The sequence below is a fragment of the Musca domestica genome, unplaced genomic scaffold (genome assembly GCF_030504385.1).
Source record: "Musca domestica strain aabys unplaced genomic scaffold, Musca_domestica.polishedcontigs.V.1.1 47, whole genome shotgun sequence".
NCBI lineage: Eukaryota > Metazoa > Arthropoda > Insecta > Diptera > Muscidae > Musca > Musca domestica.
Window position 1 is genome coordinate 470317 of NW_026712338.1, and position 27662 is coordinate 497978.

General features: G+C 35.4%; 3 protein-coding genes across 5 annotated transcripts in view; 1 reads left to right on the forward strand and 2 right to left on the reverse strand.

The window, feature by feature from the left end:
* Positions 1-361: 361 nt before the first annotated feature.
* Positions 362-3264, reverse strand: LOC131804672 (myoneurin-like). Its single transcript, XM_059127732.1, has 3 exons — positions 2626-3264; positions 2479-2568; positions 362-2069 (listed from the first exon to the last, which is right to left on the reverse strand). Exons 1-3 carry the CDS (start codon positions 3043-3045, stop codon positions 738-740), a joined length of 1842 nt encoding a protein of 613 aa, XP_058983715.1. The 5' UTR covers positions 3046-3264; the 3' UTR covers positions 362-737.
* A 4728-nt stretch (positions 3265-7992) lies between these two features.
* LOC131804691 (zinc finger protein 722-like) lies at positions 7993-10221 on the forward strand. The gene is made up of 3 exons (XM_059127752.1): positions 7993-8376; positions 8440-8607; positions 8664-10221. The coding sequence occupies exons 1-3, from the start codon at positions 8077-8079 to the stop codon at positions 9981-9983; spliced, it is 1788 nt and encodes a 595-aa protein (XP_058983735.1). The 5' UTR covers positions 7993-8076; the 3' UTR covers positions 9984-10221.
* Positions 10222-13399: 3178 nt separating this feature from the next.
* Positions 13400-27662, reverse strand: part of LOC109612725 (zinc finger protein 567) — a 28474-nt gene continuing 14211 nt past the window's right edge. Inside the window, exons 2-3 of one of the 3 annotated variants that reach the window (XM_059127748.1) lie at positions 14803-14901; positions 13400-14745 (exon numbers count right to left, since the gene is read on the reverse strand). In XM_059127748.1, coding sequence (XP_058983731.1) covers positions 13414-14745; positions 14803-14901 — 1431 coding nt within the window. In that variant the 3' untranslated portion in view covers positions 13400-13413. Of the gene's footprint in view, positions 14746-14802; positions 14902-19564; positions 21072-23109; positions 24622-27662 lie in introns of those variants that run through there. The other 2 variants (XM_020037059.2, XM_020037058.2) reach the window with 2 other exon arrangements.

Consider the following 27662-nt stretch of genomic DNA (forward strand, 5'->3'; position numbering starts at 1 on the left):
TGGTTTAGAACGCTAAATTTTGTTCGCGAATTGCTAAAATGTCGGATTGTTTTACAAGTTCATTTAAATATATTAACTTGACATAAATTCACAAATTCGTCGTCGCGAAGAAGTATTTCCCATAAATGGGAAATACTAAAACTAAGGGCCAGCAACGCGGGCCGGGTCAACTAGTTATTTATATACCGATTTACATCATTTAGAAATACATCACATAGAAATAATAAAGGATGCGCCGCTACACGCTCGGAGGCCTTCGATCCATTGTGTTCATTTTTGGAAGAGGAATGTTGTTGAGATAGGCAAGATATAGAAGCAAGAAAGAAAAACAAGTAAAACAAGTAAATTAACAACAGCAACATTCGATTGAATTTGACAAGTTTAAAACAATATGATTGACAGTCACCTTATCGTTCGACTATTATTATTTATTTCAACATTTAAAGTTTATTATAATTGTAGTACAAAAAAGTTTGGTCCGGTTTTTGTATGACGATACGAAAGTGAAAGCGCAGAAAAACACCATCGCAAATAAGTTTTTATGTATTTGTTTTTTTTTCACTCAACCCTCATTTGGAATGGAGTTTTCTTTCACATTCATCATACAAAAACCATATATCTTATTTGTAATATTGCTAATCTAAAATAAAAACATCAATTTAAAAAGACATAAATAACATTTATTGTTCTTATATAGATATCTCTTGAATTAAAAAAAATATATCACGGCTCTCCATTCAACTACCAATAAAAGGATTTGATGCTGTATCGGCGTTATTTCGGTGCGTTCTCAAATGCTGCGTAACACCAATTCTATTTTTAAACATTTTACCACAAAGCGGACATGGATGATTGCGGCTATCTTCATGTATTGTTTCGTGGGCTCGCATTGTTTTTTTAGTTTTAAATGCCTTTCCACAGATGTTGCAAACGAAACTTCTCGAATTTGAATGTGTTAACAGATGCATATTTAATCTTCGTTTGCTAAAGAACGCCTTGGAACAAATTGAACAATGTTCTTTATTTTGGGCACTGTGTCGCTTCTTGTGTTCGGTCAATGACGATGGCATAGTAAACGAAGAGCCACATATTTCACAGAAATATGGCTTAATGCCATTGTGTCCACGCATGTGGGCTGTTAGATCTACAACTTTTATAAATGTTTTCCCACAAACTCTACACACTTCACTGGTATCGTTCATATGTCGTCGGGCATGAAATGTATAAGCCTGAACATTGGTATAGGTTTTGACGCAGAGAGGACACTTTAAAGGTTCCAGACCATGTGACAGAGATTCATGTACTTTTAACTGCAGAGGATTCTTATGTTTTTTGCCACACTCCGAACAATAGAAGGGGCCAACATGCTCATCTAAAAACAACATATGCTCGTAATATATCGATATGTCTTTGGTCGATGTTTTCTTGTGCAGCATTTTGGCCTTCTCGGTGGTAAAGTGGCCATGGATGCAGTACAAATACTTCTTAAGGGCTACATCATCCACCTGCAATGATAATTCTGACTGTAAGGCCTCGATCATTTGACTTAGAGCTTCATCGCGTTTATTTGTGCAGACATTTTCTACGAGATTTGTGTTCCACAAGTGTGGAAATCTTTTATAAATCTTTAGAATTTGTATAATTTCTTCTGTCTCCAACGGTTGCCGCTGTACACCAATTTCTACAATAGAATAATTGTTCAGAAATGGTTCTAGAAATTGCATCTTGTTAAAGTACCACTGAGGAATATTCCTGCTTTTAAGTGTTCCACCACGCTGCTCATAAGACTTGAGGCGATTCAACTTAATGGCATAACCATTTCGAATTCGTCTTATTACTGCTGATACGTACTTGCAGGTAATCTCAATGTTTAAATTATTTCGGATTTCTGCGGCAATTTGCGACCAATATTTTTCACGCTCTTTACTAGAGTTAAGCTTTGACGGATATTGCTTCCAATTCCATAGACGAGGTTGCTTTTTGTAGGCCTCTATAAATGTTAGGAAATTTTTTTCACATTTCAAGAACTGACTCACGAACACCTTAGTTTTGTTGTCCTCTGGTTCCCACTGTAACCAAAAAAAAGAGAGAAGTAATAAAAGGTTCACTATCTTTAAAGTTTAACAAGAGTAACAGATCTGATAGATTATAACTGTTATAACATTTAGCCGTTTTGATCACAAAAACCATTTTGAAGACAGAGATAAGGAAATAGATTCTTTAAAAAATACTACGGTATCGTAACCCCGGAAGTTGGAAACTATCCTGAGAAACAATGAAGATCACCATTTTTAGTAGGCCTGCTATAACAACAATTGTTACATAAAAATTTAAGGCTTAAAACATCAAATAATGTTAGAAATTGAAAGAAGTTTATTTCAGAATAAAACCTATGGCCAATATTCTCAAAGATTCTTAGTAATTTCAAGTCGTTTAAGACTATATTGTCTATATTGTAGTTATCTAGTAAATAATTACCTCAGCTTCTGATTCAAGACATGCGTTATCGTTGTCTTCATCATTAATAGGACCTTCTGTTCGCTCACACTGTGGTTGATCTAAAGGGTCCTGAAAATGCCAATTTTTTATATTATGAATAATTTTCTAATATATCGTTTAACTTACCGTCTCATCATCTCCGGCCATACCTTCGCTTTCAAATCCTTTAAACCCTTCCTCGTCATCAATTTCAGATTTTGTACTGCCATCATCCATATTCTTATCGTGTGTTTGTGTTTCGCTGTAGCTTGTTGGAGACAGTGGAGGTGCTACTTCACAGCCATCATTCGAATGCTCCGCCTTGACGGATAGCGGTGAATATATTTCTAAATATTCCTCATTGCATTCCACTTCTGAAGCAGGTGATGATGAAATATTGTCCAGACCATCAACATTGTGGTCCGATTGATGATGGGCAATAAACTCGTCCAATGTTGAATAGTATTCACTGCATTCGTTGCATTTCAGGCAGTATTGATATTTCGAATCTATCGCAGGTGCTACTAATATTTCTCCACAAAGAATATATTCAATATATTCCTCCATTATTCAATGATGAAGTCTCATTGAAGGATGGAAAATAAAGCTTGTAATTCTTAGATCAGGATGCAATCCAACCAGATTACACAAATCCAAAAGTTTGCTACTGCCAAATACCGTCGTCGTATAAATAAGAAACAAACAGCAAACTGTAAGAACGATAAAGTTTAAAATCAAAACAAAAACGCATAAACAATTGAAGAAGAACAGTAAATAGAAGAGTTATGCGGTTCGAAAAAGAACTGAGTTATTACATTTAGCAGCGTTGCCAGTTTGGTTTTTTCGGGACGACTTTTTTAAACCCGTGACAAAACTCTAATACTAAGTTCGTATGGCACGTGATTCACTGTCTAATAGCTTAACGATTAAAAATTTACTTTACAACTTTTTCTAGGTGAACAACAATGTTTATTCTTTTTCCATTCAAATGACTCTCAGAACTAGGAATGGAACCCTAACAAATATGATCATTTATCGAAAAAAATACAAAATAGAAATATTTGGAGAAATTTGAAAATTTTTCAGGAAAAGTGGAAGTTATGAACGAAAAGTATGATTTAAGTGTTTGTTTTCTCTTTCGAGACGAGCTTAATGATCTGAAATTTGCAGTGAAAAGGAAAGCCAGATAGACACTATCACACACTCACCACTATGCGACGCGTTTCGCCGTTGGTTAAGCGGCTCATCAGGCATATTTGATGTGGATGATGGCTTACAAGGGCCGTTCTCTGGAAAGTAGTATATATTTCGAACTTATTGCAAATTAGCATATGCGAATTATACACTAGAAACTCTCCAGGTTCGACTCAAGTTCTATTGGCAGATCTTTTTCACAGCAACGTTTTGTTTTTGTAGTGATGGATTTTTTTTTTGTCCACAACAACTACATTGCTTCCAATGCATACACTTGTTTTTAGTGCTGCTTTAGGAAGACGGGTTAATGGCTCTGAACGTAGAGATGGCAACTTCTAGTTGGCTGCACACAGAGGTCCGCGGTTCAAATCCCACAGCCGGGCTCGGCTGAATTTTTGAGTTTTTCCTTGTTAAGGCGAAGATCATATGTTTTATGATTTAAGTGTTTGTTTTCTCTTTCGAGACGAGCTTAATGATGTTGAACGAAAGCAAATTTTGGCATCCAAGTTTTTTTCCCACAAGTTTGAATTTCCGCAAAAACCGGTAATTACGAACTGTTCCGTATGAACGGTTTAATTCGTGTACATGGTTTTGAAAGGTATTAACCAAATTTCTGTGCACTGTTCCAGAACCTGCAAGAATATACAAGTTTTGCCATTTTTGTCGATATCATAAGAGAAAAATAATATATTCTTGCAGTTCTGGAACAGAGCACTTGCGTGTGTATAATCATGGTACAATAAAAAGGTAAGGTAGAGCTCCCAGCTGATTACAATTTTTTTCTAAATGTGCCCGACTTCTGCCAATTTTGTGTATGTATTTGTTGTTTTGAAAAATAAAAACAGAATATTTCAACATCAATGATTGGAAGAAACTTAAACTGCGTAGCGCGCATTAATAACTTTAACTAGATTTCCCATGGAAATGAAAGATTGAACACTTAGGATCATATTTCTGAGAGAACATCCAGGCATTTCATTCATCTTTCGCGCTATTTGACTCATTTTAGAAATGAACAAAAAATACCAAATAAATAAAAATAACTTGATGCCTATAAATTTGAATAATTCTGACAGAAAGCAGGCATAGCCTCAGGGCAGTATTTTTGTAGTTTTATGAAGCTGTTCTACCTCCTTATTGTACCATGTGTATATTTGTTTCGTTCCAGAACTCCAGCAAGAATATACTAGTTTTGCAGTTTTTTTCGATATCATAAAAGATAAATTGGTATGGTAAAATTAAGAAGGTAAAGTCATTTCAAATAAATAATTCTCTGCATTCTCTGTAATTTACCTTGTCACATTTCACTACATAAAAAACAGGTTTCCATCTCTGATTTGTGTTTGTACAATGGATTTAAAAATACCAATTTTGACAATGAGATGTTGTCAAATGAATAATTTTTGAAAAAATTGTAAACATATGATTGCATGACCTTACTTCCTTGATTCTACCATGTAAATTGGTTATCGTATAATAATTTTTACTTTCTTGCAAAAAACTAACAGCCTGTTTTTTAACTATATTTTTGCCAATAGTTGGCAAATTTGTCGACTGAAAAAATTATTGGGTTTTTTGAAGCCAACGCTTTTTATGTCAGTGACATACACACGAAAGCTTTTACTTCGCATTGTATTTTTGGGCTTTTGTAACAAAAATATCGAAAGAACGTCAGAAAAAAACGATAGGCAGAGACCTATAGTTTTGAACAAAAATTGGCCTTTGGTTACAGAATCACGCTGGAATTGTAAGTGATAATAGCAAATTAACATATAAACTGTTTTAACATAATAACATTTTGCAGGCGCATCTTGCAGGACCATATTATTCAAATGTTTTCTTGACATTTTTTTATTCTTTTTTTAAATTTTGATTTCATTTGCAGCACAACTCCCAATAAAATTAAATCGAAATCTTAACAAAATAATGGATATGAAAACACTGAAATTAAAAAGAACAAGTAAGCAAAGGCTACAGTCGAGCGGGGCCGACCGTTGAATACCCTACAACACTATAATAAACCATACAGTTTATATAGGCGTGATACTCGAAAGAACTCCACAAGATATTGTGACAAATAATAAAAGAAAACCATCATGTTTCGTTCGGATAATAGCAACTTAAACGAATTTGCTCATTTCCAATTTATTGGTAGATGTCGCTGTCACACATTGAATATTTTTGGATGCCATCCGAAACTGCTTGGCTTTTGCAATGTGCGGTAACCTTCATTCAAATGTGCGTGAGGATCGGGCGATAATTACGACCTGCTGACAATTTGGCAGTTTTTTGGTCCATTTCAACCCCTAAATATATAGCGATCATCTTCAAAAAGAGTAGGCTTCTATTCCTACCCTCATCTGATCCCCATGCTAAATTTCGTTAGGATCGGGCCATAAATGCGATCTCTGTATGATATCCTGATATCCTAACTACTTAGTTTTGTTAGCTGTAGAAATATTACCAAAAGTTTAATTCAAAATGAAAATATGCCAAAAATGTGACAAAATTGAAAAAAATATGAGAAAATGTTACAAAATCAATATTTTCATCTTTAGAGAGATATTTTTATGCGATTTTTTTAGACGTTTTTTCTTTCCTCCCAAGAGGCCATTCTGAATTAATGAGAACTGTCGAAATCAGTTCAGCCGTTCTCGACATATAAGAGATCTTTCAAGCATATCTTCTTTGATAGACATATATATCGCACATATTTTGCTATATATCCGATTTGTTGGATGTTAACATCAATGTAAAGATCCGAAGTAACCTTGTCATGGCTTTGTGATTTCGCCGGGGTTTAAAATATTTGCGGTTTAATGAAAAATTTTGAATTTTTTCAACTCAAAAGATATGGTCTATTTTACCCGCTATATATTATCCGATGACCACCCAAATTGGTAGGCTTCTTCCCTGCCCTAAACTCTAGCCACATGCGAAATTTCGTCGATTGGTCTATAATTGCGGCCTGTATAGCTACTGCAAAATCCGACATTTTTTCAGTATTTGGTCCATTTCAACCCCTAAACATTTGGCGATCATCTCCAAAAGAAATAGGTTTCTATTCTGACCCTAACCCCACCTTCGTGCAAAATTTCGTAAGGATTGGGCCATAATTGCGACCTGTAGAGTGATTACAAATTAACATGTACAGACGGACGGACGGACATACATAGCTAGATCGACTCAGCTCGGCGAGCTAGGAAGATCCATATATACTTTCCTATATGGGAAACCAATATTTCGAGGTGTTACATAAATTCTGGCCCAATCAAACTTATAATATCCCCAACACATAGTGTTGTAGGGTATAAAAACAGGCTGTAAATGCAAAGTTAAAACTTGTCAACATTAACAAAGCGTCTATTGTTTTTAAACAAAAACCTATGTTGTTGCCATTAACTGTCAAAATTATTCTGCATAACTTGCAAAAATAAATGTATTAAAAATACTTTTATATCGTAATTTCGACTATAAACCATTTTTGGGCTTATTATGAATATGCAACATTTTCAATTTGAGAGGGAAATTACTTTTACACGATTTCCCAGCGATTCCTTGAAGTGCAACAATATTTGTGCTTGCAGCTGATAACTATGCATTGAGAGGAATTGTAGCATTAAAATAAAAAAAATTAGGATTATTTGTTCCATGGTACAATGATATCAAGGTAGGGCTATGATACCATATGATTTTAATTTTTTTATTTTCTTGGCTTAATATGTCATGTTTATTTGTTTATGTATGTGTTTTCTTTTCAATAACAAAAAAATTGTTCAGAAAACATTCAAATTCGGATGTTTTCAAAATGTTTATTTCATCGTATGCATCGACAAAATCTAGAGTTTTTGTAGCGAAATAATCCTTTAGAGATATATAGAACCTGGTTTTGAAAAGAAGTGTTGACTTTTCATTCAGTTATCGCGTTTTCAATTATTTATTCAAAATAAATGCAACAAGTTGTTTGTTTTTTTATTGTTTTGATACTAATTCTGACATTACAAGCCAAACAGGTAGACCTCTATACTTGCAATTTTTTCAAAGTTGACCTACCTTCTCTTCATTGTACCATGATTTGTTCTGCAATGTAAACCCTGAGTTTCTATTTATAAATAATAAGCGTTCTCTGCTTTATTTTTGGAATTCATTGAAACAAATATAACTTCGCAATCAAAAAATGAAAAAAAGTTGAAAACTTTATGATTGTCAATTACACCAGAACTCATTTTTCTTTTTTTTCCCTGTTGAAAATGGAACACAGCTATGTTATAAAACCATATTTGCCATCTGATCAGACCCTGTGAGTGTGGCAACACGCTTTAAAACAAAACAAATCAATTGTGGGAACCTCAGGGAGAGCAAACATTACATGTTTCATATTGTGCAGGATCGGAAAAAATTAATATGTGTGACTATATGGAATATATAAAATGCGGAGAAATTCTGTTGTCACCATCGTTGGATTACAAGGACCAGTACATACTTAAGTGTATAGAATGTGAGGACTGTTATACGGATATGGACATGTTAATAGAGCATTGTTTAGGTCACTATCAACAAAACATTGCGGAGCTCGATGAAAAATCCTCAGTTTCAGCATTGATTGATGATATGTTTGATGGTGAAGTAAACGAAGGTTCTAATGTGGAGGAAAAGGTCACTGTCAAATATGAGATATTATCCGAATTGGAACCAGAAGATATGGTATGAATACTCTTACATTTCATCTGTATAAATAGTAAAATACTAAGTACTGTCCATTTTCAGGACTCCATATCTGTAATTGATATCGCAGAGGAGTATCTTGATGAGAAGATCGAACATCTTAATAGCTCCAAGGATGAACCAGATGATGAAGATGAATTAGAAAAGGGATCTGATGAAAATCAGGCCGAGGAAGAGTGCATGCTTGAGTTGGGGGAGTCTGGAGATGAAGTAGATATCATACATAATCATATGATAATTTTTAATTCAGCATCCTTCTTTCATAGTGTACCGATGATGGTGAAGACAGTAAAACATCAATGTTTGTACGAAATTTTATGGGTATTAAACTGAATGTGACCACAATAATCGCTGCCTACAAGAAACAACCATACTTGTGGAACAGCAACAATCCTCCTGATGTACGCGCCAAAGAACGCCCGAAATGTCTACAGAAAATTGCCGATGAAGTCAAAGACAGAATAAATGTTTATATGACGACTAAGGAAGTTGCTGCGGTTATAGCACGCCTAAGACATGACTACAGAGAACGTTTGAAGCGAGAAAACGAGTTTGGAGCCGAAAACAGCAAAACCAAAAATACACGGTCTTGGTTTTATGAGCAAATGGATTTCTTACAGCCCTATATGGAAAACTGTTCCATTTTTAATTTAGATTCTAACCAACCGCCACTGGAAATTGAACAAATCATACATCTCTTTGGAATATATAAACGGTTGCCAGTTCTGTGGAATTGTGAACTAATTGAAAATGTCTGCACTAACAAACGTTCGGAAGCCCTATCACAAATGCAGAAAATGATAGATAACGAAATGGGCATTAAAGTCAATATTAATAACATCAAACGTTATTTACACACAATTCATGCGTTCTTCACTAAGGAGAAGCGCAATAGTACAACAAACTTTCGCACCACAAAAGAGAGATTTGATTTGTACAAGCATCTGGTATTTTTAACAGATCATGTGGGACCTTTTAAGTGTACAGATTGCAATCGTTCATTCCTCAGTCCTCTCAATTGGAAGGTACACATGGCTGAACACGATGGCACAATACCTCTAACGTGTTCGCTATGCAAAAAGGAGTACAAAACTACAGATGCGTACATGGCCCATGCTAGAAGACATATGAATGACTTGCGCTATGAATGTAAAGAATGCGGCAAGAAGTTCTCCAGGCCCGCCGATCTGGAAATTCATTTACGTTGCCACACAGGCTCCAAACCATACTGCTGTGAAATTTGTGGAGCCTCATATCGACACAGTCAGGCATTTAAAACCCATAAAAGACGGCATCAAAAACAGTATTTACATCATTGTCCTGTGTGTTCGAAAGGTTTCTACAAGAAGGATCAGCTGAATAATCATGTACGAACCCACACCGATATACGGGACATTAAATGTGATATATGCGGCAAAGGATTTAAGACAAAGAAGACTATGCTGCAGCATAAGTTTACGCACGAGGAAGGTCGCAATCATGTGTGTCCGTTCTGTGACAAAACGTTCAAAAACAAACTTGGTTTGGCTCAACACATAAAAATTCACCGCAAAAATGATATACTTGAACTGGAAATTAGTTCATAATAAAGATTCCAAAATATTGCCTCAATTGGAATGTGTACATAATTTTTGTTTTTTTTTTTTTAACAAGTCTTTTATAAACTTTTTATAAAATAAATATTTAGTTAATTTTAGCCAAAATTAAATACCCACCACACGTTTGTAGATCTGATGTTTTTCGTGTGTTCACCAAATACTCGTAATCAGCTTGAATCCTGAGCATTTACCATATGTGTGAGCTGATACTAACCTTTGAAAGCTATTTGATTGTTTTTTTCTAGAATCACATAGGATGTATAAGTGTATCAACGTTCTCGATAGTTTGTTAAAAAAAACACCTGTTTGTGCTAACAACAATTTTTTCACTTAAACTTACTCAACTCATTTACTGTAGTTTTGAGTGAACAGGAAAAATACGCAAGAAACGCAGACACATAACATATTTTAAAAGCTAAATATAAATGAAATTCACATACATCAGATTAAACGCGTTAATCGTCACAAAACCATCAAAATTTTCTTTTTAACCACAATATCGAAAAACTTGTTTGAAACAGTCTAATTATGACCATTTATTATTTTCCTGTTGTTTAGAAAAGACAAATTGTCTTAGGTCAGGATGGTATTTTACTACAACTTTTTAAACTTGGATATATTGTCTATTATAAACCCGATACAAAATATTTGTGAAATGAAACTATATAGATGCTAAAGCTTTATCCGAACCGATCTGTATCTCTCTAACTCATTTTAAAATGCATATAACTTCGGCAATTAACAAAATTTTTCGGAAAGATACCAACGAAATCAAAGTAGCCGTTAATACCTACCGATAAATACCAATGTTGTCAACTTTAATTTCTTTTTATACCCTTCACAATACTACGGATGGTATATTAACTTTGTCATTCCGTTTGTTACTCCTCGAAATACTCATGTAAGAACCAACAAAGTACATTTATTCTTGATCAGCGTAAACTCTATGTCGATTTAGCGATGTCCGTCTGTCTGTTGTAATCACGCGATCTTCTGAACGAATCAAGATAGAAGGCTAAAATTTTGCAGACATGTTTATTTTGCAAGTAGGCAGCTTAAGTACGTAAATGGGCCATGTAGGTCCACTTTTTCACATAGCCGCCATATAACGGTACCTCCCAATATTCGGTCTTTTGATGATTTTAGCGACATTATTCACTCAAAAATTTGGTATTTGAAGTTCCAAAGGGATACTACAGCCTTAGACAGAAAATTGGCTGTGCAGGTCCACGTCTTCGTATAGACCCCATATAACGGTACCTCCCAATATTCGGTATTTTGATGATTTTAGCTACATTATTCACCGTAATTGTTTCAAATTTGGTATTTGAAGTTCGTAATGGATACTACAGCCTATGAGAGAAAGTTGTCTATGCAGGTCCAGGTCTTCGTATAGACCCCATATATCAGTACCTCCTTATATTCGGTATTTTGACGATTTTATGTACAATACTCACCGAAATTGTTTGAGATGTCATATTTGAAGTTCGTAATAGATGATACAGACTATAACAGAAAATTGTTTATGCAAGTTCAGGTCTTCGTATAGCTCCGATGTAACGATACCTCCCTATGTACGGTATTTTGATGATTTTAGCTACATTCGTTTATTTCAAGTTTCGAATTTGAATATGGTAATGGCTTTTGACAACAATGCCCAGCTATATTCGGTTATATTCGGTATTTTTAAGATTTTAACAGAATTTTTACGGGTTTTATTTTTTGAAAATTCGTTCAAATGGTGGAGGGTATTCAAAGTTCGCCCCGGCCGAACTTACTGTTTTTTAACTTGTTTATATCAACATTTTGGGTTTTAAATTTGCCGATTCTTGTTGTTGACTCAAAAAATGACTTAGAGAATCCCACTACTGAACCAAAACTCGATACATTTTGATATTTTTAAATGACGTTCATCAAAATGTACTGTAACTGATGATGATGATAAATAGCCTTCTCTAGAAGATGTACATGCCTTTTATACCATTCACCATAGTATGGAGGGTATTAGGTATAAGTTTGTCATTCCGTTTGTAATACCCCGAAATATACATTTAAGACCCCACAAAGTATATATATATTCTTGATCAGCATAAAAGTCTATGTCGATTTATCGATTTCCGTCCGTCTGTCTCCACGTCTTTGTATAGGCCCCATATAAGGGTACCTCCCGATATTCGGTATTTTGATGATTTTAGCGACATTATTCACCGGAATCATTTCAAATTTGGTATTTGAAGTTCGTAATGGATACTACAGCCTATGATAGAAAATCTGTGCAGGTCCACCACTTCGTATAGCCCCCATAAAACGGTACCTCTCTGTACCGGTATTTTGGTGATTTTAGCTACATTATTCACCAATTTTTTTTTAAGTTTCGCATTTGAATATTGTAATGGCTTTTAAGATTTTTTCAGAAGTTTTAACGGATTTTATTTTTACTTTTTTACTTGTTATTAATTAGATTAATATAAATATATCAAAATATAGATCAATTTGGTAACAGAATACATTCGGCAAATGTAAGCGATTTGTGATGCCTCAAAGTAAATAAATGAAATAAAAAATAACAAGGTCGAGTTCGTCAGAAAAGAGTTGCTATATTAAAATTAGCAAATGAGTTTACCTTTATTGTTATGCCGTGTTTATAACTTTATTTACTAACAAAACACTTATATAAAAAGTAAGTTCGTTCCAATTTAATTTACAAAATCTTCAACAGTTATGAAAAAAAATTGATACTTTTGAACAGAGCATGATTCGTAAGTTCATAGATAGGAATATGTACACAAGATGTTCGAATATTCTATTAATATTTTAAACACATTCATTCAAAATCTTCAATATTTCGTGGGGAACGTGATGTGGGAATTTTTGAATTCCGACGACCAGTTCAAATGGTCAAATACGAATTATTTATCATTGATTGCTGCAATGAAGGAGGCAATTTTTCTTCTCCAACTTCCGGCATTCACAGGGTTAGGATTATTTAGTTTGTAAGTTAGTTGTAAGTAAAAAAAAACTTGTGGAATTACTCTACAAAAAACTTCATATGCCAGGAACAAGCTTGTCATTTGCCTAAATAACAGAAATTTTAATTTACACGTTGTCTCACTTATAACAGTTTGTTAACATTTGCGTCTTATTATCATTAAAATAATAACAGAACCGTTAGGGGTTAAACGCGAGATTCTTATCTCTTGGGGCGTTTCAAAAGAGACGAGGATAAAGCTTGGGAGTTGGTACTCCAATCCACTAGTTACACATATTTAAACCAACTCTAGCACGTACTATTTCTAACAATTTTGTCAATAACCGTTTAAAAGCATTGATTATGCTCCATGTAGTAACTCCAAAGGACAAATTTGCTGGTAAATTAAAGACCAATGTAGAAAAATACACATAAATTTTCATTACAAAATTAAGCTTTTGTTTTATTTTGCAATTTCGTTTTTGTGCCAACATTTGAGCGATGTGTTCTCAAATGCTGGGAAACACCGATTTTATTCTTGTACATTTTTCCGCACAGTGGGCATGGATGGTTACGGCCTTCCTCATGTGTAGATTTGTGTGCCTTAAGTGTCTTCTTGGCTTTAAATTTCTTGCCACAAATACCGCATGCATAATTGCGTATATTGGTGTGTGTGGTCATATGTTCTCTCATCTTTTCATCGTAGTAGAATCCCTTGGAACAAATTTCACAAAATACTTTATACAGCTTTTCGTGGCGACGTTTGTGATCAACTAACGCTGAAGCTGTCGTAAATACAGAACCACATACTTCACAACAATATGACTTAATTCCGGTATGAGTATACATATGTACTCGCAGATCGGCATGTCTTATGAACCTTTTTCCACATTCCTTGCATTCGACCCGTAAGTCATTCATATGGCGTCTGGCATGTGCGACATAGGGTTCCATCTGCTGATAAATCTTGTTACACATTGGACATCGAAGCGGATCGTTGCGATTATGTTTCTGATAGATGTGCACCTTTAAATGAAGTGGGCTTCTATTTCTTCGTCCACAAATGCCACAGCAAAAAGGCCCAACATGATCGTGTAAAAACTTCATGTGATCATAGTACATGGAAATGTTTTCATTATTCTTATTGTTTTTGAGAATCATGGTCTTCTCTTTGGATAAATGTGCATGAATACTATCCAAATATTGTTGCAAAATACTAACATTAATTTTTAGGCCCATTTCTTTGTGAATTGGCTTCAACATTCGTTCAAGAGCCTCTTGTCGTTTGTTGGAACAAACGTTTTCAACCAATGAAGTATTCCATAGAACTGGGAAGTTCTTGTATATCTCAAGTATTTGTATGATTTGCTCCTTCGTCAGATTTGTCCGCTGTGAATCCAGTTTGGTTATTGTAAAATGATCCATCATTGGCTGCAAAAATGCCAATTGCTTAAAATACCAGCCAGGTACCATCTTGTTTCTTTCCGCTGCCTTGCGTTGCTCAATTGTTTTGTAACGTCGCAATTTAACACAATATTCCTGTCGTATTCGAAGTAGGATGTGACCAACCATGCTCGTGTCCAATTCAATGTTTCGTGCAGTTTTCAATTCCAGTGCAATATTTTTCAGACATAAATTCCGTTCATCGTTGTTTAACTTGTTTGGAAATAGATTTCGATTCCAAAGGCTAGGTTGATTTTGATAAGCGAATAGAATTGCTTTATAGTTAAGATCACATTTTAAGAACTCCTTGGCAAATGATTTACTATGTTCGCCCACCAACTGAAATGTTGAAAATGGTAAGGTAAGAACTATAGAATAAGTGCAAACTTTGGTTACCTCATCGCCACAGTCCGAAAAAGTTTTTTCAATTGATTTTTCAGCATGGCAAACATCGTTGTTACTATTTGTGCCCTGCAGAGTTTTTTCTAGAGGATCCTGTAAGTAATGAATGGAAGACACCATGATTGTTTCCAGATGGTTATCTGATGAAGTCTATATCTGTAGGTAATAGTTAAGATTTAAACTATTTTTTTAATGTATAGAAAAAAAAATAACAATGTAAGTTACAGACTCAATGGAAAGATTTAAGGGTGAACATCGTTCGCATAGCAATTTCTTGCAAGTCAATGAAATATGAAATTAGATTATCTTTAAACTCCTTTAAACCAATGGTAAACTATACAAGAATGTGAAAGTTATAATAATCTTAAAAATCTAGCTAAAAGTTTTACAGCCATTCTTTAGCTCAGTATTTCTCAAAATATGGGTTGCGAGAAAATAATAGATGTGTTCATAAATGTGGGATGAATTAGATCCTTCTTTGGCCACACACAACCGAAAGCCCAAATAGACTTCTGTGTTCTTAAAATATCCGCATACAACACCCAACAATGGGCCAAGGATTATTTTTTTTTTTTTTTTTTGAATATTTTTACGACTCTTGTTAGACCTATATTCGAATATGGTTTTGTTGTATGGGACCCTGAATATGCAACAGGTTAAAATTAATTTGATTGCCTAAACTAAAAATCAGACGTAGGAAGCTATTCGGTATTTTGATGATTTTAGCCACATTTTCTTATAAAATTGTTTGAAAATCCACACAAGAAGTTTTTCGTAGTATTTTAGCCTCTGGAAGAGAATGGTTTATATATATGTCCACGATATTGTATAGCCCCCATACAACGGGGCCCACCATATTCGATATTTTGACGATTTTAGGGACATTATTCACGGGAGTTGTTTCAAATGTCGTAGCTAGAATGCATAATGGATACTATTGCCAAAGACCTAAAATGGTAAAGACTGGACAAAATGCATAATGGAAAAATAGTTAATGTGAAAAATATATAGAGGCGCTGCTCACAACAGTGACATGTTAGCATAAAAATTATATTTACAGAGCAATTTTAAGAATAAAATTTTCTGTAAACCAAAAATTTGAACTAAAAATTGCATTTTACTGACGTTTGAATATTGCATTTGCTGTTAAAACAACTTAACATTGGTGATTATGTTGTTATGATATCGTAACAACAGAGTTATTTACACCTGGTGACAATATTTTGACTCTGTCTTGTCCCATCTTTATACTTCTATGTCTTTGCTATTGCGTATGACAAATTATTGGGTATGCAGGGCCCACGTCTTCATATAGCCTCCATATAACGGTACCTCCGAATATTCGGTATATTGATGATCTTAGCGTCATTATTCACCGGAGAAGTTTCAAAATACGTATTTAGAGTTCGTAATAGGAACTACAGTCTGTAACAGAAAATTGCCTTTGCAAGTACAGGCCTTCTTATAGGACCCATACATCAGTACCTCCCAATATTCGAGATTTTGATGACCTTAGCTACATTATTCACTGGATTTTTTTCAAGTTTCGTATTTAAATATTTTAATGGCTCATGACAAAAGTTTCCTATGCAGGTCCTCGTCTTCATATAGACCCCAATATAACTGCTATATTCAATATTTTTAAGATTTTAACAGAATTTTAGCGGATGTTTTTTTTTTCAGCCCGGCCGAACTTACTGCTTTTTTACTTATTCATCAAACTACCGAATATCTGGAGGTACCGTTATATGGAGGCTATACGAAGTCGTGAACCTGCACAGACAATCTTCTGTCTTAAGTTGTAGTATTCATTACGAACTTCAAATGCCAAATTTGAAACAATTCCGGTGAATAATGTCGCTAAAATCATCAAAGTACCGAATATCGGAAAGTACCATTATATGGGGGCTATACCAAAGCGTCGACCTACATGTCTCATTTTCAATACCAAACAAAGACCTCAAATGGTAAAGACTGGACAAAATGCATACAAAGACCTTAAATGGTAAAGACTGGACAAAATGCATTTTGGAAGAATAGTTAATGTGAAAAATATATAGAGGCGCTGCTTACAACAGTGACATGTTAGCATAAAAATTATATTTTCAGAGCAATTTTAAGAATAAAATTTTCTGTAAACCAATAATCTGGACTAAAAATTGCATTCCATTGACGTTTTCAGTTAATTGAAAATTGCTTTGCTGTGACATCCGTTTAACATTGGTGAATATTTTGTTATGATATCGTAACAACAGTATTTACACCTGGTGACAATATTTTGACTTTGTCTTGTCCCATCTTTATACTTCAATGTCTTTGTACCAAAAGTCCTGCAGACATAATATACATTTGGGTAAAATTTTATCAACCTACTTCATTTCGTTCGGAAGCTACAGTGATTTCGGCTGACGGAAAGACGGATTGACCGACGGACATCCCCAAATCGACATAGAATTTTATGCTGATCAAGAATTTATACACTTTGTGGAGTCTAAAATGTATATTTCGAGGTGTTACAAACGGAATGACAAACTTAATATACACTCCATACTTTGGTGGATGGTATAAAAAGACAAAACATTAACATGACAAGAAAGGACAGTTGCATGTTAGCATATCGCCCCTGTCCACGACTGCATATGATCCTAAATCTCAAATCTTTGCATTTTTTGTTGGACGTTTGCAGATTGTACAGGACATGGTGAGTCAAAATATTGTTGTTACAGTTCGAAAGAAAAAAAGTTCTTCTGTAAAAAATGGGTTGATGCAACGGTATTTGGGTACAGTTTAACATATCGAAAATAAGAAGCATAACTCAATAAAAATATGTTTTATCAAGAAGTTATGAAATTGTACCAAAGACATATAATATAATAAGATGCGAAATTACATTTTCACTTTTCTCCAATAGGTGGCGTTGGAAGTGAAAAAATATGTTATGTCACGATATCGTGACATAGCATTATGTTATAATTAACAGAGCTGACACTTTTCAAGGGTTGTTGTTGATTTTTATCGATACTATGTACAAAGAAATGCTCTGGAATAGAATTTTTAGAGCATGTCTATCATAGCTCATATTTTTTTCCGCGTATTTCCGCCATTTTTCGGCGATATAGGAATAACATTTTTTAAAATTTTCAATGCATTTCTGTTATGTGGCCTGCCATCTGATACCTGATAGAAAAATTAAAGCCCATATGCATTTTGTCCAGTCTTTATAGTTTTATGTCTTTGATTGTACTCTGTAGTCTCTTTCTCACTCTCTCTGGAAAACAACGATCAGAATTTTTGGTCAAAGATGTATGGTCATAGAGTATGAATACTCTTTGAATACTGTACAGTGATTAAAGGGGGAATAGCAATCTTTTACAATACACGGACTTTCAGAACATAGACGATACCCCGACTTTCAAAACATGCTTTTGATATACAACCTTTGTCATATATTAAACGTGTGGAACAAAACTTGAAACTTAGAAATCTTAGAATATTGAATCAACTGTGGTAAAATGAAAGACTAACTGATACGCCGAATAAGAATGCCCGAAACATCTAGAATAAGGCATTGGAACGGTTCTTTCTAACTCAAATCAGAAAATTTCAGGTTGTATTGAATACGACTACACTGACATACAGGGTGAGATGAAAAAACTGCAACCAACTTCAGACTGCTGGCAATACTAAGCCACTCGTCCGACAGCTGTTAAAATTTTTCCAGTGACAGGTCATTATATTGTTTACAAGCGTACAAAAACATTTTGGTGAGAATTTTCCAGAAAAAAAGTTATTTGTGATGGAGTTCAAGCGTAATGGAGTGATTTATTTATATTTGACTAGAGCACTCCAGCATTTAAATGTGAATAAATTTTTTGTGTCTCGTACCATCGCTCGTTACCGTGATCCTGGTAGCATAGCTCGACGTCAAGGAAGTGGACGGAAGAAAACAGCAACATCAGCCGAAATGGTTCGAAAAGTAAAGAAGCGACTTGTTCGAAACCCTCGTCGCAGTGGCCGAAAAATGCTTCTTGAGCTTAACATATCGGAATATTCCATTCGGCAAATGTTGAAAAATGAGCTCGGAGTAAAGCAACTGAAATTCCAAAAAGTGCAGGAACTTACACCGCAAACAGAAAGAAAATAGACTCAAAATAGCTAAAGAGTTGCTTCGCTTGGCCGAAAGTGGTTTGCAAACAAACAAAATGATCGTGTTTACTTGCCAGAGAGGTCAGCTGAAAATGTGCACCTTCGGTTGGCCACCAGAACGTATTTCGTATTTATCGACCGTGGCATCAGAATAAATACCGAATATTATCGCGAAAATATTCTGAAGGATATATTAAAGCCTTCGTCACGCAAACATTTGCAGACCTTGGATATTCCAACAGGATTCAGCACCATCGCAATCAGCACGCGCCACCCAAGAATGGTTACAAAATGAGGTTCCTCGCTTCATTTCCAGTGCATAATGGCGCCCAAAGTCTCCGGATACCAACCCGTCTGGAGTATTTTGGAATGCAAGGTTGGCACTAAATAATACCAAAGTATCGATCACCTCAAGCAAACGCTTCGCCGTGAATGGGCCAAAATAACGCAGAGCATCATTCGGGCAGCGTGTGACGGTTTCATTGGCCGTTTGAATGCCATTATTCGTGCCAAAGGTGAGCAATTCGAACAAATCTAAACTTATTCTAAAATTTAATGCTATTTCCGACATTTTTTGCTTTTATTCAAGAAAATTAAAAATCGAAAAAACAGTACATGCTATCGACGCGTTTTTTTAATGCAGTGATTTATTTACAAGAAATACAGTTTTAACATTTAATTTTTTTTACTAAATACTCATTATTATACAAAATTCTGTACAGGCATTTAAAAAACTATTCGATATTTTTTTTTTCAAACAAAAACTCCTACATTGTAAACGGACTCAATACGATCTCCATATTCTTACGATGAGTTCTCAGATGATGCGTAACTCCAATTTTATTTTTAAATAATTTTCCACACAGGGGACATGGGAACTCACGCGAATCTGCATGAGTGGATTCGTGTATTTTTGTGTGTCTTCGCGTCTTAAAAGCTTTGCCGCATATGCTGCAGCAATATTTGCGTATATCCGAATGACAAATCTTGTGCCGGTTCATTTTGGCTCTTTCATAGAATCCCTTGGAGCAAATGTCACAAAAGAATTTGTAGACTTTTTCGTGGCGACGGCTATGCTCAGTCAGAGAATAACGTTTGGTAAACGATGCTCCACATACATCACAGAAGAATGGTCTAACACCGGTATGGGTACGCATATGTGTTCGGAGATCGGCAAGTCTTATGAAACGCTTACCACATTCCTTACATTCGTCCTGCAAATCATCCATGTGTCTTCGAGCATGGGCCACGTAGGGCTGAACGTGTTCATATTCCTTGCTGCATATTGGACATCTTAATGGATCATCGCGGTGGTGCGACTCATAGATATGTACCTTTAAAAACAGCGGACTTTTATGCTTCCGCCCACAAAACTCACACATAAGAGGACCAACGTGATCATTCAGGTATTTCATGTGATCGTAGTATAACAACTCGCTTTCCGGCTTCTTGTCTTGGTTATCAAGCAGCAAACTCTTCTCTTTGGCAAAATGGACATGCAAACTTTGCAAATATTTCCTTAAGGATGTCTCTTTGATTGTCAAGCCCATTTCACGGCGTATTACTTGGGACATTTCCCCAAGTGCTTCCTGTCGTTTATTGAAACAAACATTTTCGGCCAAGTTTGTGTTCCATAGATTTGGAAATCTTTGATATATTTGAATAATTTGCAAAATTTGTTCTTTTCGTAAATGCTTTCGCTGTGAATCAAAATTGACAATAGATGGCTGTTCCAGGGTCGGTTCTAAAAATGCGTATGCCTCAAAATACCATTTAGGCACAATTTTGTTCTCAATTGCATCGTGACGATCCTCGGCCGTCTTAAAGCGGTTTATTCTGATTCTGAAATGTTGTCGCACACGAACTGTTGTAAGACCAACAAGGTTTGTATCAAGTTCTATGTTTCGTTCACTTTTTATTTCGTTTGCAATTTTCTGCAGATATGCATTACGTTCATCGTTGTTTAATTTTTTTGGAAATAGTTTCGGGTCCCATAGTTGTGGTACTTTTTCATATGCTCTCATAAAGGCTTTCCAATTATCGTCACACTCTAGGAATTTACTAACAAATGCACGGGCTTTCTTAATTTCCTCTTTGTGAGTGTGGGCTAGAGGATCCTGTAACAATCGGATAAAAATTGTTTTGCTGTATATCAATTCAAGCTAGAATCTGTATCAAGTGAAAATAAAGTCATGAGACGGTAGTCTGGTAACCACAAATAATAGGGAAAATGTACCTAGTCTTAATACATTTATCTTCAAAGAGTGACGTATATTAAAATTGTAAAAAAAAATGCAAGAGCTTCTGCTTTTGGTAATTATATATCTACATACATTTATTTGTAAAACAAGGAAATGAGTGATTTTCGGTTAAAAAAATAAACAAAAATTAATTTTAAGGCGGACACTGATTTTTCTACTGCCACGCATACACTTTTCAGCCATTCTTCAGGCATTCCTTAAGTCTTCTAAAGTCAAGACGTGTTAGATGTGTATATATAATAATCAGTATTGATTTTATACCAGATAAGCCGTCAGTAAAAATCGCCGTTTTTTCCTTTGTATTGTTGTGCTATAGTGATAGCTTGTAGAACTCCTACTCCTACTACGGCGGTAAAAATGGAATAGTACTTATTTGTAATTTTAGAAGCAAGTATCTTTTCAGCATTATTTACAACTGCATATGCGGTTGTTGTGTGACTACTTGTTGAAAAAGTGAGACACATATCTCGTTGGGTGGACAACACACCCATTATTATTAAAAAATCCTATTGATATTGTTGTGCATACAGGGTGAGATGATAAAACTGCAACCAACTTCAGACTGCTGTCATTACTAAGCCACTCGTCCGACAACTGTTAAAATTATTCCAGTGACAGCTCACTGTTTTGTTTACAAGCGTACAAAGGCATTTTGGTGAGAATTTTCAGAAAAAAGTTATTCGTGATAGTGTGTTTTTTTTTATATTTGGCTGGAAAACCACAAGTGGCTATCGTTAGAGCACTCCGGCATTTAAATGTGAACAAATCTTTTGTGTCTCGTAACATCGCTCGTTGCCGTGATACTGGTTGCGTAGCCCGACGTCAAGGAAGTGGACGGAAGAAAAAATGAGCTCGGGGTAAAGTCATTGAAATTCCAAAAAGAGCAAGAACTTACACCGCAACAGAAAAAAATAGATTCAAAAGAGCTAAGAGTTGCTTTGCTTGGCCGAATTTGGTTTTCTCCGATGAGAAAACATTCGTAGTAGTTTGTAAACAAACAAAATGAAAATGTACACCTTCGGTTGGCCACCAGAACTCAAGTGCCTGTCATTGTGATGGTGTGGGCCGCCACCGTTCTCCGCTCGTATTAATCGACCGTGGCATTAGAATAAATGCCGATTATTATCGCGAAAATAATCTGGAGGGTGTATTAAAGCCTTGGGCATGCAAACATTTTGGCCGCAGACCTTGGACATTGCAACAGGACTCAGCACCATCGCACTCAGCACGCGCCGCCCAAGAATGGTTACAAAATGAGGTTCCTAACTTCATTTCCAGCGAACAACGGCCACCAAAATCTCCGTATACCAATCCTTGGGACTATTGTGTCTGGAGTATTTTGGAAAGAAAGGTTGGCACTAAAAAATACAAGTGTTGATCACCTCAAGCAAGCGCTTCGTCGGGAATGGGCCAAAATACCGCAGAGCAACATTCGGGCATCGTGTGACGGTTTCATTAGCCGTCTGAAGGCCATAATTCGTGCCAAAGGTGACCAATTCGAACAAATCTAAACTTATTCTAAAATGTGATGCTATTGCCGACATTTTTTGCTTTCACTCAATGTAAAAATTATGGCGTTTGACTTTGTTGCTATTTTTTTATCCACCCTGTATATCATAAAATATTTTAATTGGTGTTGTACGGTAGGCATATAAACAGGATCTGAAGCAGTCGTGGTATACAGATTTAATGAATTTTAGCGATGAATTTGAGCTGTTTCTAAATATGTGAAATCCATAATCAATTTTATTTAGTAGTAGGGTTTTCACTAGTAGCAATAGGGAATCTATGTGCGTAGCAATGGGGAATCAAATTGGATTAACTTTGGTTGTATTGTGTAAAATCGGATAATAAATTAAATAAATTAAAGTAGAATAGACAATAAAACAACATATTTGACTTATTGTTCTTTACAGATAGGAATCCGTTCTGACTGACTTTTTGACAATGACTTTTTTATTTGTAGTAACATCTACATACAAAACATATTAGATTAGTTCTTCTGAAAATATATATTTAATGCGTATTTCCAACAATGCAACTCAGCAAATCTTTAGCTTTCAAAAGGATTCGATGTTATCTCAATTTGTTTGCGATGCGTCCTCAAATGTTGTATGACTCCAATATTATTTTTGAACATCTTTCCACACGTCGGACACGGATAAAGGCGGTTATCGGCATGCGTAGTTTCGTGCGTTTCCGAGTGTCTCTTGGTCTTAAAAGCTTTGCCGCATATCTTGCATGGATAATTGCGGACGTTGGAGTGCTTGATCATGTGTCGTGTCAAATGGAATTTTTCATAAAATCCCTTTGAGCAAATATCACAGAAGTGTATGAATTTCTGTTCATGGCGACGACTGTGTGTAGTTAGAGAGTGCCGTTGTGAAAACGAAGCACCGCACACTTCACAAACAAACGGCTTTGCTCCCGTATGGGTGCGCATATGCATTTGAAGATCGGCATGTCGTATAAATCGTTTCCCACATTCCTTGCATTCATCGTGTAAATCATTTAAATGTCGTCGAATATGGGCCACGTATGGATTCACCTGCTCGTATTCCTTATCACATATTTGGCATTTCAATGGACCGCCGCGATGATGCGACTGATGAAGATGCAACTTAAAGTACAGCGGACTTTGGAGTTTCCGACCGCAAAATTTGCAAATAAATGGACCAACGTGGTCATTAAGAAATTGCATGTGATCATAATAGAAAAGTTCTTTGTCCAGATTCCTTCCTTTGTTTTCCAGTGCATATCCCTTTTCCTTGGTGAAGTTACTATTTAAATTCTCCAAGTATTTCTTTAAAGAGGTTTCATTTATCTTCAAACCCATTTCATGGTATATTACTTCGGCCATTTGCTCACGATCTTCCTGTCGTTTGTTGTGGCAAACATTCTCTGCCAAGGTGGAATTCCACAGATTTGGAAATTTCTTATAAATCTTTATAATTTGCAAAATTTGATTCTTTTTCAAGTGCTTCAGCCTTGAGTCATAATGTTCCATTGATGTTTGTTTAATACTTGGCTCGAGGAACGCAAGTGCCTCAAAATACCACTTTGGCACCATTTTGTCAGCTATGGCTTTTTTTCGATCTTGGGCCGTTTTTATGCGACTTAAAATGATTCTTAAATGTCGTCGCACACGGACACTTATAAGACCAACCAGTGTGGTATCAAGTTCCAAGTTTCTTTCCTGGTTTATCTCCGTGGCTATTTGCTGCAAATAGGCGTTTCGCTCCTCACTCTTTAACCTTTTTGGAAATAGTTTTGGATCCCACAATTGAGGAACTTTCTCGTAGGCCGTCACAAAGGCTCTCCAATTTGCATTCGACTTTAAGAATGTACTAGCAAAAGCTCTGGTGTTTGTAGATTCCTCTTGCTTGGCAGTTCGAGCTAAAGGATCCTGTAACAATCGAAACAAAATGGGTTTTGCTGTTTTATAAAAAGAATAGATAAGCTCGCGGATCTCCTTGCAATTATTCCAAAAATTATTGCTATTTATGTTTATAAATAAGTAGGAATCACAATTTTACAATATACAGGTTGGAGGGCTATGTTTCGACATAAATATTACTTAGAACAAACAATAGTATTCATTTTATGTAAATACGTTGCTGCATTGAAAAGATTACTTTTCTCTAGACTTTCAATCTGATTAAAACTAGGAATATATAAAATGCTGAAATTGGAATATAAACGATTTACCCAATTCCATAAATTACGCGCAATTGTTAAGGTACGCAAATTATGTTAAATTATTCATTTGCCATAGTTGTGATAAACAAGCGTACAAAAGCATTTTGGCGAGAATTTTTCAGAAAAAAATTATTCGTTATGGAATTCAAGCGTGATAGTGTGATTTTTTTATATTTGGCTGGAAAACCACATGTGACTGTCGTTAGAGCACTCCAGCATTTAAATGTGAATACATCTTTGTATCTCGTACCATCGCTCGTGACCGTGTAACTGGTAGCGTAGCTCGAGGTCAAGGAAGTGGACGGAAGAAAACAACAACATCAGCAGAAATGGTTCGAAAAGTAAAGAAGCGACCTGATTGAAACTCGGGTCGCAAAAATGAGCTCGGAGTACAGCCATTGAAATTCCAAGAAGTGCAAGAACTTACACCGCAACAGAAAGAAAATAGACTCAAAAGAGCTAAAGAGTTGCTTCGCTTGGTCGAAAGTGGTGAGCTGCCGAATTTTCTCCGTCTCCGATGAGAAAACATTCGTTCGTTGGCCAGCAGTTTGTAAACAAACAAAATGATCGTGTTTACTTGCCAAAGAGGTCAGCTGAAAATGTGCACCTTCGGTTGGCCACCAGAACTCAAGCGCCGGCCATGGTGATGGTGCGGGCCGCCATAACTGCCGTTGGTCGCCCCTCGCTCGTAATAATCGATCTTCGCATTAGAATAAATGCCCAATATTATCGCGAAAATATTCTGGAGGGTGTATTAAAGCCTTCGGCACGCAATCATTTTGGCCGCAGACCTTGGACATTCCAACAGGATTCAGCACCATCGCATTAAGCGCGCGCCACCCAAGAATGGTTGAAATCGGTTCAGATTTGGATATAGATCCCATATATATTATCGGCCGATCTCATGTATTTGATGCATTAAATACGCCGTGTTCGCCACATTTTAATGAAATTTAGAAAGCGTGATGGAATCTGTCTAAAAAATTAGTTGGCCACATTATATTGAAATCGGTTCACATTTGGATATAGCTCCCATATATATTTTCGGCCAATTTCATGTGTTTGATTCATCAAACATGCTATGTATCTCCAATTTCAATGAAATTATACATACATACATTTGCTAAATTGTATTGAAATCGGTACAGATTTTGATATAGCTCCCATATATATATATTTTCGACCGATTTCGTTCATTCGATACACCAAACATGATATGTATGTTCGATTCCAATGAAATTAGGAATGCGTGACGGGATTTGATCAGAAAATAAAATTGTCAAATTATATTGAAATCGGTTCAGATTTGGATATCGCTACCATATATATTTTCGGCCGATTTCGTTTATTTGATGCACCAGACATGATACGTATGTCGGATTCCAATGAAATTCGGCATAAGTGACTAGATTTGGTACAAAAATATATTTGCCAAATTATATTGAAATCGGTTCAGATTTGGATAAAGCTCCCATATATATGTTCGACCGATTTCGTTTATTTGATTCACCAAACACGATATGTATGTTCGATTCCAATGAAATTTGGAATCTGTGACGGGATTTGATCAGAAAATAAATTTGTCAAATTATAATGAAATCGGTTCAGATTTGGATATAGCTTCCATATATATTTTCGGCCAATTTCATGTGTTTGATTCATCAAACATGCTATGTATCTCCAATTTCAATGAAATTATACATACATACATTTGCTAAATTGTATTGAAATCGGTACAGATTTTGATATAGCTCCCATATATATATATTTTCGACCGATTTCGTTCATTCGATACACCAAACATGATATGTATGTTCGATTCCAATGAAATTAGGAATGCGTGACGGGATTTGATCAGAAAATAAAATTGTCAAATTATATTGAAATCGGTTCAGATTTGGATATCGCTACCATATATATTTTCGGCCGATTTCGTTTATTTGATGCACCAGACATGATACGTATGTCGGACTCCAATGAAATTCGGCATAAGTGACTAGATTTGGTACAAAAATATATTTGCCAAATTATATTGAAATCGGTTCAGATTTGGATAAAGCTCCCATATATATGTTCGATCGATTTCGTTTATTTGATTCACCAAACACGATATGTATGTTCGATTCCAATGAAATTTGGAATCTGTGACGGGATTTGATCAGAAAATAAATTTGTCAAATTATAATGAAATCGGTTCAGATTTGGATATAGCTTCCATATATATTTCGGCCGACGTCACATATTTGATGCACCAAAAACTGTATGTACCTCCAGTTTCAATGAAATGTGGAAGGTGTGAAGGAATTTGGAGTAAAAGTAAATTTTGTCAAATTATATGGAAATCGTTTCAGATAGAGATATGATTTTACTAAGAACCATTGATCTTTGGCTTTGTAATGGTATTAGACTAACAGTAAAACACTACACAACAATTTGATTTGAGGATACGATTATTACGGTCGATTATTATGTCACTCAACTTCAAAAGGTTTCAGTTTCTTGAACGCTTGGCATTTGCTATGCAATTAATAAATCCGAAGGACAAAACCTTCGTGTATGCGGGCTAAATTTAACATGTTAATACTTTTCTCATGGTCAGCTGTTCCCGGCATGTTCACGCGTTAATAGTCCGAACTATATGTTTGTTTACGCACTAAAGTATTACATTAATTACGTTCTGTTTTTTTTTTTACTTTTTTGTGTATAGTTTTTTTTTAACTTGATAGATTTTGAAAGTTTATGGAAAAT

Coding starts and splice junctions, on each gene's coding strand:
- LOC131804672 (XM_059127732.1), bottom strand. CDS start 3,045: ATGGAGGAATATATTGAATATATTCTTTGTGGAGAAATATTAGTAGCA. Junction 2,569..2,625: donor TGGCCGGAGATGATGAGACG/GTAAGTTAAACG, acceptor TGGCATTTTCAG/GACCCTTTAGATCAACCACA. Junction 2,070..2,478: donor GTCTTGAATCAGAAGCTGAG/GTAATTATTTAC, acceptor TTTTGGTTACAG/TGGGAACCAGAGGACAACAA.
- LOC131804691 (XM_059127752.1), top strand. CDS start 8,077: ATGTGTGACTATATGGAATATATAAAATGCGGAGAAATTCTGTTGTCA. Junction 8,377..8,439: donor AATTGGAACCAGAAGATATG/GTATGAATACTC, acceptor GTCCATTTTCAG/GACTCCATATCTGTAATTGA. Junction 8,608..8,663: donor TGGGGGAGTCTGGAGATGAA/GTAGATATCATA, acceptor CTTCTTTCATAG/TGTACCGATGATGGTGAAGA.